This window comes from Haliotis cracherodii, unplaced genomic scaffold (assembly GCF_022045235.1).
Source record: "Haliotis cracherodii isolate W230 unplaced genomic scaffold, xgHalCrac1.p SCAF_34, whole genome shotgun sequence".
In the NCBI taxonomy this organism is placed as follows: Eukaryota; Metazoa; Mollusca; class Gastropoda; order Lepetellida; family Haliotidae; genus Haliotis; species Haliotis cracherodii.
Genome location: NW_027266291.1, coordinates 666255 through 681595, shown reverse-complemented (window position 1 = coordinate 681595; position 15341 = coordinate 666255). Strand labels below are relative to the sequence as shown.

The following is a 15341-nucleotide window of genomic DNA, read 5'->3' as shown; positions in this document are numbered from 1 at the left end:
GTCATGACATACTGTGAGCCATGTTACCGTGAGCCATGTTAAACTGTTGGCCATGATACACTGTGATCTGTGGTACACTGTGGGCCATGATACACTGTGGGCCATGATACACTGAGGGCCGTGGTACACTGTGGGCCATGATACAATGTGAGCCATGATACACTGTGAGCCATGATACACTGTGAGCCATGATACACTCTGAGTCATGATACACTGTGAGCCATGATACAATGTGAGCCATGATACACTGTGAGACATGATACACTGTGAGTCATGATACACTGTGAGTCATGATACACTGTGAGCCATGATACACTGTGAGCCATGATACACTGTGAGTCATGATACACTGTGAGTCATGATACACTGTGAGCCATGATACACTGTGGGACATGATACACTCTGAGTCATGATACACTGTGAGTCATGATACACTGTGAGCCATGATACAATGTGAGACATGATACACTGTGAGCCATGATACACTGTGAGTCATGATACACTGTGAGTCATGATACACTGTGAGTCATGATACACTGTGAGCCATGATACACTGTGAGTCATGATACACTGTGAGTCATGATACACTGTGAGCCATGATACACTGTGAGTCATGATACACTGTGAGCCATGATACACTGTGAGTCATGATACACTGTGAGTCATGATACACTGTGAGTCATGATACACTGTGAGCCATGATACACTGTGAGTCATGATACACTGTGAGTCATGATACACTGTGAGTCATGATACACTGTGAGCCATGATACACTGTGAGTCATGATACACTGTGAGTCATGATACACTGTGAGCCATGATACACTGTGAGCCATGATACACTGTGAGTCATGATACACTGTGAGTCATGATACACTGTGAGCCATGATACACTGTGGGACATGATACACTCTGAGTCATGATACACTGTGAGTCATGATACACTGTGAGCCATGATACAATGTGAGCCATGATACACTGTGAGACATGATACACTTGGGGCCATGATACACAGGGGACATGATACACTGTGAGCATGATACACTATGAGCCATGATACACTGTGAGCCATGATACACTGGGGGCGATGATACACTGTGGGCCATGATACACTGTCAGCATTATACACTGTTAGCCATGATGCAATGCGAGCCATGATACACTGTTGTTGTACCTGATACAATGTGAGTCATGATGCTGGTAGCCATGATACGCTGTGAGCCATGATACAATGTAGGCCATGATACATTGTGGGCCCTGATACACTGTGAGCCATGATACACTCTGAGTCATGATACACTGTGAGCCATGATACACTGTGAGTCATGATACACTGTGAGCCATGATACAATGTGAGCCATGCTACGCTGTGAGACATGATACACTTTGGGCCATGATACACAGGGGGCCATGATACACTGTGAGCATGATACACTGTGAGCCATGATACACTGTGGGCCATGATACACTGGGGGCCATGATACACTGTGATATTCTTCGATGACACACTGCGTACGACTGATATTTGTTGAACATGATGACTGTCCTTTTGTACCCTCGGTAATTGTTATCATATTTGGATAGATGTACAAGTATGTTATTTGCTAATGCAAGTTTAAAGTGTACATTATACAATGGTTATAGAATTCGGATATTTATGTGGTGAATGTATGTTTAATTACAATGTAGTTACTGTAGAGATGAAGGCAGCTTGGAATACGAACGTGCATTTCTTGGAGTTGTCACTGATATCAGCCGTGATGTAGGCGATCTGACACGCACAGTTGGATTTCCTGGCTGGGTGAAGAGACAGATTATGACTAATTTAGAATAATTGTTATTGGACTTTGTTATTTTCTTACAGAAAATACATAGCATCAAGGCACTGTTGCTCATTGTATAAAGCTGAATGTGCCATGTCATCAAGTGTGGCTGTATCTAACTATTCACCGCAGTTCGTAAAGCGTTGCGATGTAAGACACCGTCAAGAATGGTCAAACCAGTTTGCAGATGATGTTCTTGATATAATTTATTCCAACTGTAATGCTATATATTCTACACAAATATCTGAGCCCTCGATTTCTGTGAAGAGGATGTTGAAACATTCTCCGCGAATGAACGGTTCCTACAGCTAAAGAAAAACAAACATATATTTTGACACAACACACCGACCAATGATGGTCCCAGACATCGTCCTGAATGTTCGTGCTCACACCTTAACATTGTAAGGGGAAGTGAAACGTTAACACACGGACATGCGTACAAACGCGCCAGGCCATGACTTGATTCTGGTGAGCTAAATCTTGTAAAATTGTCTTCTTTTTTTAAAACTTTCAACATTATTGTTACGTTATTGTTACGATGTGTAGAGGATGACATGTTTCATTCTTTCGTATCAAAATGAGACCACAATTTACACATACGACAATCTGTGTCGCCCAACGCTGTCATGCTGGTGTCAATGTTAGACGCAAGCGTGCGCAGGGTTGTACTTCCGTCACATCCGGTTCCGGATGTTCCGATCAGGCAGCCAAGAAAATCCCGAAGAGCTCTGTAGAAGGCCGGCAGGTACAACAGGTAACAATAAAGAAGACAACATCAGCTGAGAGTCCCACCCACACGCGATCATTATCTCCTACTTATAGATGTACTGGAAGGGAAATAACTCTGTCACTTGTTCAAGAGAACACACCAAGTAGCCTTGTTTCATTGAACACAACCATATTTTTAAAGGTAAATTAAAAATAATTAGCAGCTCCAATTGATTGAGAGATATACCTTTACTTGCCTACAACCAGTGCCTCGGTATACATTCTCCCCACATAGCGACAGGAATGTGTGTAAAGTTCCAGGTAATACTTTGTTAAACAGCGGGTCTCGGGCCTGTGTTAAGATACTAGTAGGCTGTGGTCGTGTAATGTTAGCTCGGTACGTGGGGAAGTTGGGTGTGCGTCGCCTTGAACATTGTGCTCTCTAATGAAGTAATTTACGGAAAATAATTTCAGTTTGGGCAGAATGGCATTACATATGTCATTAGGGTGTCAAATATGTTGATAATATCGGATCATCATTAAGTATTTTACGTGTGATTCACCAAATCGCATACGAAAGTTATCTGAAATATTGTCATTCATCACTAGCACTGAAATGAATGGTCAGTGCTAGTACCACTTTTCTGCTTGTCCCGGTGAACACGATATGTGTCACATAGGTAGGTCTGACGTCATCTTATACCCTGCGCTAATTTCAAACACATCCATACACCACCACACCACCACCGCCACACCTCTACGCCCAACAAAAAACTCAGTATGTTGATCAAATATGAAAAGTTAGTAAAATGTGAACTTTGGAAAACGGACAAACTTGAGGAAGTACTTGCAGATTATTGTTTGGAATCAGGCTGGAAATGGTGAACCCAGATTTCATCCATATTCACCTTTCTGACTCAGCTTCAAACAGCATGACAGGCTTGGGTAACTTTGGATGTTGAGCCCCTTTTCTACAATTACTTCATCACTGCACGTTCCTCAAATCTGTCACAGACCTCTGCTTAGTTTGTTGACGTTTCAGCCACAGAGAGAGGTGCTACAACTGCACGCGACGTCGGAACACGCAGGGGACACACCTACATGTAGCGTGAGCAGTCAAAGCCGACCCACGGTGATACTTACGTGCATTTCAGACTTCTGGTGCTGATATCAGCCTTCGTATAGTTCAGTTCACACGCACATGCTGATCCATCCGGGAAACCTGGTGACGAAAGAACACCAAGTTGCGCTGTTTACGGTTGTATTAGAAATAATCCTAGTGTAGTATTAGAAATAATCCTTATTTTAGAAGAAAAGAGAGAGCAGCAGTAGAGTCCATACATACGGAAGCACTTCCCTTCACCATGGAGGAGGTTGCCAGTACACGTGTACTGTTTCACAACAAAATCAAGGATGCTGAATAATAAACGCAAATGCCGTCGGATACGCTGATATCAAACTCTTACGTACGAAGTTGATGACTTTGATCCATCAGCAGTCATTTGTTGAGATTGTGTTCATCAATACACACGTCAGGCGATCATCTGCTGCAATCAGTCTTTACAATGTTCTAATGGCATACTTACTACAGCTAGTGGTTGCCATGGCAGCCTGTGCTGAAGTTGCTAACTGAGCAACACTTGTCATGCCGTCACATCCTGTCTGAGATTTTCCCGCGAGACAGGAGATAAATGCCTTGGTCTCACTGCAAGATCAACATGATATGATAAAGTGAAGATCCTTCTCGGACATCTAGTGTGTCACGTCCTGCTTCCCCTCCCCCCACTCCGACCACGCCCGCAAAGATAACATGGCTGATGTGGAGCTTATAGTGGATCCTCAGCAATGTTTCCGTTGTTACTATATAGTGGTAATTCAGAAGGTCACTCGTACTTAGGTTAGGAGTCTGAGTTTCAGTCATATTTCATTTTTACGAAAGAGTAAATGTAGTATATTTCAAGTGTTTCATGTTGTCCATGAAACCGTTATATTGAACTGACGTATATACGTAAAGGCAGGATTGTGTAATCACTGCCCACGTGAAGGATTGTGCAATCACTGCCCATGTGAAGGATTGTGTAATCACTGCCCTCGTGAAGGATTGTGTAATCACTGCCCACGTGAAGGACTGTGCAATCACTGCCCACGTGAAGGATTGTTCAATCACTGCCCACGTGAAGGACTGTGCAATCACTGCCCACGTGAAGGATTGTTCAATCACTGCCCACGTGAAGGACTGTGCAATCACTGCCCACGTGAATGACTGTGTAATCACTGCCCACGTGAAGGATTGTTCAATCACTGCCCAAGTGAAGGATTGTTCAATCACTGCCCATGTGAAGGATTGTGTAATCACTGCCCACGTGAAGGACTGTGTAATCACTGCCCATGTGAAGGATTGTGTAATCACTGCCCACGTGAAGGATTGTGTAATCACTGCCCACGTGAAGGACTGTGTAATCACTGCCCACGTGAAGGATTGTGTAATCACTGCCCACGTGAAGGACTGTGTAATCACTGCCCATGTGAAGGATTGTGTAATCACTGCCCACGTGAACGACTGTGTAGTCACTGCCCATGTGAAGGATTGTGCAATCACTACCCATGTGAAGGATTGTGCAATCACTGCCCATGTGAAGGATTATGTACGTAATCACTGCCCACGTGAAGGATTGTTCAGTCACTGCCCACGTGAAGGACTGTGTAATCACTGCCCATGTGAAGGCTTGTGTAATCACTACCCATGTGAAGGATTGTTAAATCACTGCCCATGTGAAGGATTGTGTAATCACTGCCCACTTGAATGATTGTGTAATCACTGCCCATGTGAGGGATTCTGTAATCACTACCCACGTGAAGGATTGTTTAATCACTGCCCACTTGAAGGATTGTGTAATCACTGCCCATGTGAAGGATTATGTAATCACTGCGCACGTGAAGAACTGTGTAATCACTGCCCATGTGAAGGATTGTGTAATCACTGCGCACGTGAAGGATTGTGTAATCACTGCCCATGTGAAGGATTGTGTAATCACTGCCCATGTGAAGGATTGTGCAATCACTGCCCACGTGAAGGATTGTGTAATCACTACCCACGTGAAGGATTGTTTAATCACTGCCCACTTGACGGATTGTGTAATCACTGCCCATGTGAAGGATTATGTAATCACTGCGCACGTGAAGGACTGTGTAATCACTGCCCATGTGAAGGATTCTGTAATCACTGCGCACATAAAGGATTGTGTAATCACTGCCCACGTGAAGGACTGTGTAATCACTGCCCATGTGATTGGTTGTGCAATCACTGCCCATGTGAAGGACTGTGTAATCACTGCCCATGTGACTGGTTGTGTAATCACTGCCCATGTGAAGGATTGTGTAATCACTGCCCATGTGAAGGATTGTGTAATCACTGCCAACGTGAAGGATTGTGTAATCACTGCCCATGTGAAGGACTGTGTAATCACTGTCCATGTGAAGGATTGTGCAATTACTGCCCACGTGAAGGTCTGTGCAATCACTGCCCACGTGAAGGACTGTGTAATCACTGCCCATGTGAAGGATTGTGCAATCACTGCCCACGTGAAAGACTGTGCAATCACTGCCCACGTGAAGGATTGTGTAATCACTGCCCATGTGAAGGACTGTGTAATCACTGCCCATGTGAAGGATTGTGTAATCACTGCCCATGTGAAGGATTGTGTAATCACCACCCATGTGAAGGATTGTGTAATCACTGCCCATGTGAAGGCTTGTGTAATCACTGCCCATGTGAAGGATTGTGTAATCACTGCCCATGTGAAGGATTGTGTAATCACTGCCCATGTGAAGGCTTGTGTAGTCACTGCCCATGTGAAGGACTGTGTAATCACTGCCCATGTGAACGATGGTTTAATCACTGCCCTTCTGAAGACGACTGGCTGATTACTGACGACGTACTTGCAAAGTTTATCGCTGTTGCTGACGTCGGCCTTGGCAAAGTCTGTCTCACAGCCACATGGAGTATTTGCCAAACCTGAATGTAGAAATCATAGGAATGGGTTTGAAAACTGCCTTTTAAACATTCTTAAAATAATGACGAAAAACACAAAAAAAGGCTTCATGTTCTACCCACCTCCATTCAACCGTACAATTTTGTTCTGATCGATATCACAAACCAAACTCAAACACTAACCTCTGCTTTTGAAGCAAAGTTCTTTTAAATTAAACTTCCTGTCTATTTATGCAGTGGGGCACAAGCAATTTTAATATTATAAAAAGTATAAAGACAGTGCTATGACTTATGAAATATCGTCAAAAGCATGAGGCTAGGGGTATTGCTTTGAGCATAGGGATTGAGTTGGGCCTCTCACACAGGGTCGAGTCGGACCACCCACCTGAGATAGCATTTGGTGGCAGCAAGTCGGGAATAATGTGTTAAAAACGGAAAAACTGAAGAAAGGAATTATTGGAAAAGAAAGACCAGAAAATATTCTCCTCTTGTATAAACCAGGATATAAACTATAAACACTACTGCAGAGGTCATCTTTAAACTTCACTGGATCCAGGTTTTGGAAAAGAAGAATTTTCAAATCTCAATAAAACTTGGAAGTAGAGCAAGTTGGAAAGAAAGCCTCCAATGAGAAGACAAAAACAATATAGATCAAGTCTGACAGTGACATCTGATAAGCCTCATTGAGAAGAAAGTGTTGACCCCATCAGCGACCTCAAAGACCATTGCAAGATAGCAGGAAAAACAGACAACAGACACCCGATAATGGACAGCCATGGCAGAGCAATTCTCTTGAAGTGACGGGTTCGTTTAGAATACAGTGAACTGTGACGTTATAAAGTGATATTAAGCTAGTGTGAAAGTCCTGAGGAGTACTCCTTTACTCTTATCTGGGGGTCATCAAGGGAGGAATATTTAAAGACAAACTGGACACTGTATCCGGGATGATACATCAGTTCCAGGCCGAGTTTTGCAGTGGCAAGTTACAACATCACAACAACTTCATAGCATTTGGTGGCAGCAAGTCGGGAATAATGTGTTAAAAACGGAAAAACTGAAGAAAGGAATTATTGGAAAAGAAAGACCAGAAAATATTCTCCTCTTGTATAAACCAGGATATAAACTATAAACACTACTGCAGAGGTCATCTTTAAACTTCACTGGATCCAGGTTTTGGAAAAGAAGAATTTTCAAATCTCAATAAAACTTGGAAGTAGAGCAAGTTGGAAAGAAAGCCTCCAATGAGAAGACAAAAACAATATAGATCAAGTCTGACAGTGACATCTGATAAGCCTCATTGAGAAGAAAGTGTTGACCCCATCAGCGACCTCAAAGACCATTGCAAGATAGCAGGAAAAACAGACAACAGACACCCGATAATGGACAGCCATGGCAGAGCAATTCTCTTGAAGTGACGGGTTCGTTTAGAATACAGTGAACTGTGACGTTATAAAGTGATATTAAGCTAGTGTGAAAGTCCTGAGGAGTACTCCTTTACTCTTATCTGGGGGTCATCAAGGGAGGAATATTTAAAGACAAACTGGACACTGTATCCGGGATGATACATCAGTTCCAGGCCGAGTTTTGCAGTGGCAAGTTACAACATCACAACAACTTCATAGCATTTGGTGGCAGCAAGCCGGGATTAATGTGTTAAAAACGAAAGAACTGAAGAAAGGAATTATTGGAAAAGAAAGACCAGAAAATATTCTCCTCTTGTATAAACCAGGATATAAACTATAAACACTACTGCAGAGGTCATCTTTAAACTTCACTGGATCCAGGTTTTGGAAAAGAAGAATTTTCAAATCTCAATAAAACTTGGAAGTAGAGCAAGTTGGAAAGAAAGCCTCCAATGAGAAGACAAAAACAATATAGATCAAGTCTGACAGTGACATCTGATAAGCCTCATTGAGAAGAAAGTGTTGACCCCATCAGCGACCTCAAAGACCATTGCAAGATAGCAGGAAAAATAGATAACAGACACCCGATAATGGACAACCATGGCAGAGCAATTGAATTTTGGCTCTTGTTGATACTGTGTGGATTCCAGTAATTTGTCAACAATACGGAATATAACTTGATATGATGTGATTATTACTGTGCAAAACTATGACTTCCTGTGAGAACAGCACGTGTCTTTAATGATATATTCCACATAAGGACAGACACATTTAGGTTCTATCTTTGACTAATTTCATTTATGTAATTTGTTTCAGTTAATTGCGATTTTTATTGTTTTGTGTAAAATTAAGCAACTATTGGAAGAGCAAGGACTCTGGACATAATAGAACTATTACGATACGTTATTGTTTTGAACATTAGAAATAACTGGTGGGTTTGGCAGCTACTACATTACTGGGGTTAGCGACAGGTGAGCAGGTAAGTACGCAGGATCAGAAGAGTATAGACCCTATTATGCTCAGTTTAACGTTAACTTGATCCATTTAAACAAATAGGCCGAATGAATGGAAACGAAATGGTTATTGTTCATGACACTGGTGCTCCAAACCATTGGTCAAAGAAAGGCAGGCGTACGGTACCTTACTGGCAAGTATTGGCGTCCGCTTTGCAGATGGCAGCCAGGGAAATGTACCCCTTGCGATGGTTCCCCAAGAGAGCCCTCATGCAAAAAGGAACATTTTGTGTAGATTTATTGCCGTTACTTGCAGTAGAGGTTCTCCTTGGCATCTGGAAGCCAAAAAAACAAATCCAAACAGGAGGCTCGGGGGTCAGGAGTACAGCCTAGCCCTGTTATGACAGGCAAAGTCATGTTATCACTGTCAATTAAAGAATAGAACTAGTAAAGGAAATCCTGCATCAGGATCGACTCCCTTGCCAAAAGAGAGCAAGGGATATCCTGGTACACGATTGACTCCCTTGTTGAGAGAAAGCAGGGCAAATCCTGGTACAGGATTGACTCTCTTGTTGATATCATGTCGATAGAAAACAGGGGAAAACATGTTATAGGATCGACTCTCTTGTTTAGAGAAAGCAGGAGGAATCCTGCTACTCCCTTGTTGACAGATTGTGGGAATCTGTTTTCTGGAAATCGATAAATCGTGTTGGGTCCTAGTCGAGGGCCTGAACCAACACGTAATAGAACTAGTCAGGTAACACTGACTAGCGATGAAGTGGGTGAGATGAACCACAGTCAGTTAGAGGGACTGCAGTCCTCTGATTCTAGCCTTGCAAATCCTTAAGAACTTTGTTCAAGGATGTTGCCAGAAGTCTTCAAAGAAAAGATCCAGATCCAGAGACAAGGTTAACCACTTGTCCACTCCCAGGAGCACCCCAGGGGAATAAATACATTCTTACCCTGGTCGATTATGCTCGATATCTAGAGGCAATCACCATTCCCCACATGGAAATAGTAAATATTGCTGACGAGCTTATTGTCATATTTAGTAGAATTGGAATTCTTGAAGAGTTGCTGTCAAATCAATGAACAAACTTTACATCACAGTTTATGCTGGATTTTCGTTTGCTACTGGGAACATCAACGCCTCACCACCAAATGGACTATGCAAACGGTTTAATGTTACACTCAAAGTGATGCTGCGAAAGAATGCTACTGAAGACCCCAAGACATATTATAAGTATGATGTAAGAACAGGCACAGGAAAACCTGAAGGAATCCCAGAGGAAACAGGACTATCATGACTGAGGAGAAAGAGAGTTGAATTGGATGAATAGGTTGGGCCCTGATGCCATCCTCTGAAATCAGGCTGCAGTGGATGGGGCCTTGTCCTGATGAGAATATGCACTGTTGACTATGAAGTTGACAGTGGAAGCACGAGGAAACGATTCAAGGTCTCCCATTTCAACATGCTGAGGAAATACAAGCAAAGGACGTATGCTGCCTGTGTGGCATCAGTGACTGTCAAAAGCCAACAGAAGATGATGTTGGCAAGCAGCCAATGTTTCATTCAGAAACATGGACATATGTCCACATCAATAGCCTTCTTTGGATGAAAAGCAACAGGAACAAGTAAGGTGTCTCAGACTCTGCAGGAGCCTTATAGATTACCAGAATATACGTAGGAGATGTCTGGCCATGTCTGTTCTACTATGTAACTGTTGTTTTTGTTATATCACGAATACAGTGTTGTGGACCCACTGATTGGCTCCTGTATTTGAAGGACAGATATCCAAAACATTTCAGCTGGGAACCCAAAAGAGTGAGTGTCAGCTGGCGTTTGACGCACTGAAATCGAGCCCGATATCTCACCAATCTTCCAGATCCAAGGCTTCAAAAGAGAATTCATCCTCTAAACTGATGCTCGTGATGATGGCATTCCCTCTGGTCTTTCACAAGATTTGGATGGGACTGATCACCACATTTCTTATCACATCCAAAAGCTTCTTATTAGGGAGAAGAATGACTCCACTACTGAGAAAGAATGTCTCGCAATTGTCTGGGGTGTCTAGACTTTACATTGCTACCTTTATGGTAGACAGTTCACCCTTCAGACTGACCATCAGCCTCTGAGATGGTTGGCCAAAAACAAAGGCAAAAATCAGAGACTTCGCTGGAGCCTCCTGATAAGGCCAGGCGCACAAATGTAAGATTGGACCTAAAAGTTAAAAAATAACAACATCTGTTAGGTTTTAGATGCTTTAACCACCCGAGCCTATTTAAGATCAAAGGCTTGATCGTAGAGCGAAAATGACTTGACTTTAACGTACGTTTTAGGTAGATTTAGTTTGGTCTTTTAAAGTAGTGATTGAGAACATGATAAAGACTTTCAACAGTGTCCACCCCTTTATCAAAGCATAGTTTTAACCCTTGCAGTTTCAAGCCTCCTTTTCTTGGCTTGTTCGTGGTGCCAACCCGGGCAGAACACGAGATGTGTCCTTGTGTAGAAAATGGGATATCCAATCAGATCGCTGTTTTTATTTCGAATGGCTTCTCAAAGATGAATACCATAGCAGACGACCTGGTCGTTAAGATAACAATAGCAGACAAACAGACAAATGACAGATTACAACAGTACTGAAACGTATTACAGCCGCATTTTGCTCTTACGGGGGCATACAAGCAACACTGAGATAAGCGTTCGGTGGTTCGAATTAAAACACAATGAAGTTTGCACGCAAAAATTAACTCTGCCGAGTTGATTGAAACTGTCAACCACTTCGAAAACATTTGTTTTCGCTAAAACTTCGGAATACTTTCAACAACAATTTGACAGTTGATGGGTGTGGCCATAGCAGCGATCCCGTTTTCGGAACTCGCTATGTGCGATCGTCCTCTCATATTTTAGCACAGAAAAGTTATATGTGAAATGGCAATGGTGGAAACAAGCCTTTAATGTAGGCTAGTGTACACTCTTGCCTCGGGAAGAACGCATAGAATAACTCACTACAAACTCCACCGGTGATATTGCCCAGAGTTGTTTCGGCCACCGTCACAATCTTATTTATCGATGAACTTCCGTCACATCCAGTTCCGGTTTTACCTTTCAAACAACCGATGTACTTCTTTGTTTCACTATGTCGTAAATGAAAAAAATATAGAATTACAAATATACTGTTCATCAACTGCATAAATATTCTCTCTTGTGGATTTTACATACAACATGAAATTGCTCTGTTGGGGGCGCGGGTAGCTCAGTGGTCTAAGGGGCCGCAATTGCTCTGTAGAGTTGAGTCTCTTGGGCAAGCCAGAAACCTATGATCATGGTGTCAATACCGATAATGTTGTAACCTTTGTCAGCACGTTGTCAGTTCTTTTGAGTTTCCCCAAAGAGGTACACGTCCGATATCTGCATCACATCGGGCCTGCCTCCCACATAAAGCTGACACGCCGTGATATTAGTGGAATACTGTTCAAAGCAGCGTTAAACCAATCTCAATCACGTTATTCTATCACCATTTGAATCAAATATGCCATGTCGATTTGGGGGCGGGGTGGTTAAAACGTTCGCTCGTCACACCGAAGACCCGGGTTCGAATCCCAACATGGGTACAATGTGTGAAGCCCATTTCTGGTTTCCCCCGCCGTGATATTGCTGGAATATTGCTAAAAGCGGCGTAAAACCATACTCACTCACTCACTCCCATGTCGATTTGAGAAATGTGTATTTCGAGATGCGCCGAATTACAAATTACAGAAGTAGAGATATATGCAGAGACTTTCAGAACCATATTACCACATACGATCAGACTGATACACAAGCAAGTCGATTACTTTATTTGAATTATTGTCTTATTTACTTGGGCACGTGTTTGGCTATATACACTCGCTGTGTGACCATGGAATGATTGCACAGTTCTCACACGTATGATCGTATACTTGACGCACGTGCAGAGTTTGGTGTCGTCACTGACGTCGGCCTTGGCATAGGCGATCTCACACGCACATGCTGTTTCGGTTATATCTAAAAAGAAGGACGTTATTCATGATATCATATGTTGCTATTTTAAATGTCTAACCTAATTTTGTTTTAAAATTTGAGGCTATGTGGGGTGATAATATCGTGTTTGATATGTACTGACACAAAGTATGGCAGGTTTTATTATTTACCGTTACGGAAGGGAGATGCTGGATTTTCATAGAAAAAATAATTTGTCCCAGACATTTCTTGAAAAAATGCACCATGCTACAGCCTGTTGTAAAAATGGATATTGTCTTGTTGCGGGGGCTTTCTTAAAAAAATATTCAGGCTGATAGGTCGAATTAAATAAACATCTGGCTTCTGCGGCGGAAGCTAACCCGTTAAAGTATTTCCCCTGTAAATATTATGTATATCCGAATCATGTTGAACATAGACATTCTTTACTGGTATGTACTGACTGTTCCATTCTGTCCACTCAATAGGCAACATAATTTTCAAGACTCACTACACTCAGTCCCGATTCCTTTCAGAATTGTCTCCCCTTCTGTGGCCAGCTTTTCCACAGATACGCTCATGTTACAGCCGCTGTCCGTCTTTCCGGCCAGACACGCTATGAATGCCTTCGTCTCGCTAGAGAGAACAATTGCACATGCAAGACGTCACGTGTCAACTTGTTGAAGACCCAAACACATCTTTTATCACAATGCCATATATACAGAGCATTAAGCAAGAAACTAGATATGTAACAAGCATGGTCATAGATATTCAACATATTGCTATCCTGATTACTTCGTAGTACGGCATGAAAGTGGTTCAATGTCACTGAAATCAGATATAAGTTCTCGTAACCGCTTAACACAGACCTGAGGATACCCCATTGTAGGTCACGTCAGGACGACCTTTCTCGAACTTTGACCGACCATTGAAATGACTATGAAGAAGTCGACCTCAGCCTTTTAGAAAGCAGCTTTCTCAAGGTATGCGGCACTAGTCTCAACTAACGACTTCCATTCCAGACTAGGCTTAGATAAATATCGATTCAAAATTTGAAAACTGAACAAAAGAAAATTCTGGAACTTCTAATCAGACCATAATTTTTTTTTGATGGTTTCTGGTCCAATACATGACTGAGATTGTGTGGCAGTACGTGCCGAGGGCTATGGAAAGTCTCTTCATTTCAAATGTTTATCCCACTGAAAGACAGACGGTAATGTTGACTGCCGTTCGGAATACCCCGTATTAACTATTCCGATGATTCGTGATTAGAAAACACACTGACTGTCACTTTCCAGATCTGGTAAGCGATGCTCTGATTGGTCGCCTAAAAGGTCATTCTGACATGACCCGTAATGGAAGTCCTCAGAGTTTTAGCGGAAGCGAGACGTAAGAAGTGATTTTAATGGGTTTGGAACATGGATATATCTAATGACAAAAACAGCTTCCCTTTCAGTGTATAACTTTATATGTACTGACACTTTTCGTCATGCCTTGAACTAATATTAATACATGATTCATAGAATATTCTTTTATAAATAATTTATCGGATATTACAAACTATCACTCACGTGCACAGGCTGGCCGGGCTGGTGACGTCAGCTTTCGCATATGTTACTTCGCAGCCGCACGCTGTATTGCCTAACTCTGTACACGAAGGGAGTTTGCAGAGTTATAGACTTCAGCCAATAGTCAACATAAATCTCCCCGCGAGACAAATTACACATTGAAACTCAAACAAGAACACAGAGTGTTATTGAAAGTGTTAGGGTCAGTTGTGAATTTACCCCTGCAATTATGTGTCCCCTTTCTTGATACAACGGGATTCCCATACATCTCAGTGAGAACCATCTGGTACCTTTAAACGCTATCCAACAACATGTATAGCTCCAGAAATTATGAGAAGACACGTAATGGACACAAGCGAAATTTTAAGTGTCTCAGTATCATAAATCATGTTGCGACTTTACACCGCTATCCTGTAGTGGTATCAAACGAAAATTCTCTATATTTCTCCAAAAGTCAGGATGTGTATTTCGATAAAATATAAATTTTGAGAAAAGACAGATATAAGGAAGTAACTTTCGGTTGGATATGTTTGTGTCTGGCGTTAAAAGTTGTTACAACAATATTGTGTCAATCATTGACTTGGCAACACAAATACTTGGCCTCAGTGTCTAGTTTTGCTAAATTGTCTTCTCGCAGATGAGCGGATGTGGTTGTTCTGGGTGCAGAAGGGGAAGTATCTCACCACATGCACTGTCAGGGATACCAGTCAATTTTGTCTCGGCTCCCGTGATCAGTTGGACAATCTCAGTCCCAGTACATCCGGTTCCAGTTGTTCCTCGCAGGCATCCAATGAACACTTTGGTTTCACTGTTCACATATGTACTGAGTATGTTAGATTTCATGTTTAGCATGTTTATGAAAACACATAAAACTTTCTCATATAATTCTACATGTCCATAACTATTTCTAACTTCT

The 15341-nt window shown here is 42.2% G+C and overlaps 1 protein-coding gene across 1 annotated transcript in view; it reads right to left on the bottom strand.

Annotated features, from left to right (window-relative positions):
• Positions 1 to 15341, bottom strand: part of LOC139477669 (uncharacterized) — a 63627-nt gene that overhangs the window by 5263 nt on the left and 43023 nt on the right. Inside the window, exons 13-22 of the mRNA XM_071260046.1 lie at positions 15109 to 15233; positions 14429 to 14504; positions 13369 to 13493; positions 12830 to 12905; positions 11889 to 12016; positions 6471 to 6546; positions 4118 to 4236; positions 3675 to 3753; positions 2424 to 2551; positions 1725 to 1797 (exon numbers count right to left, since the gene is read on the bottom strand). Coding sequence (XP_071116147.1) covers positions 1725 to 1797; positions 2424 to 2551; positions 3675 to 3753; positions 4118 to 4236; positions 6471 to 6546; positions 11889 to 12016; positions 12830 to 12905; positions 13369 to 13493; positions 14429 to 14504; positions 15109 to 15233 — 1005 coding nt within the window. The remainder of the gene's footprint in view (positions 1 to 1724; positions 1798 to 2423; positions 2552 to 3674; positions 3754 to 4117; positions 4237 to 6470; positions 6547 to 11888; positions 12017 to 12829; positions 12906 to 13368; positions 13494 to 14428; positions 14505 to 15108; positions 15234 to 15341) is intronic.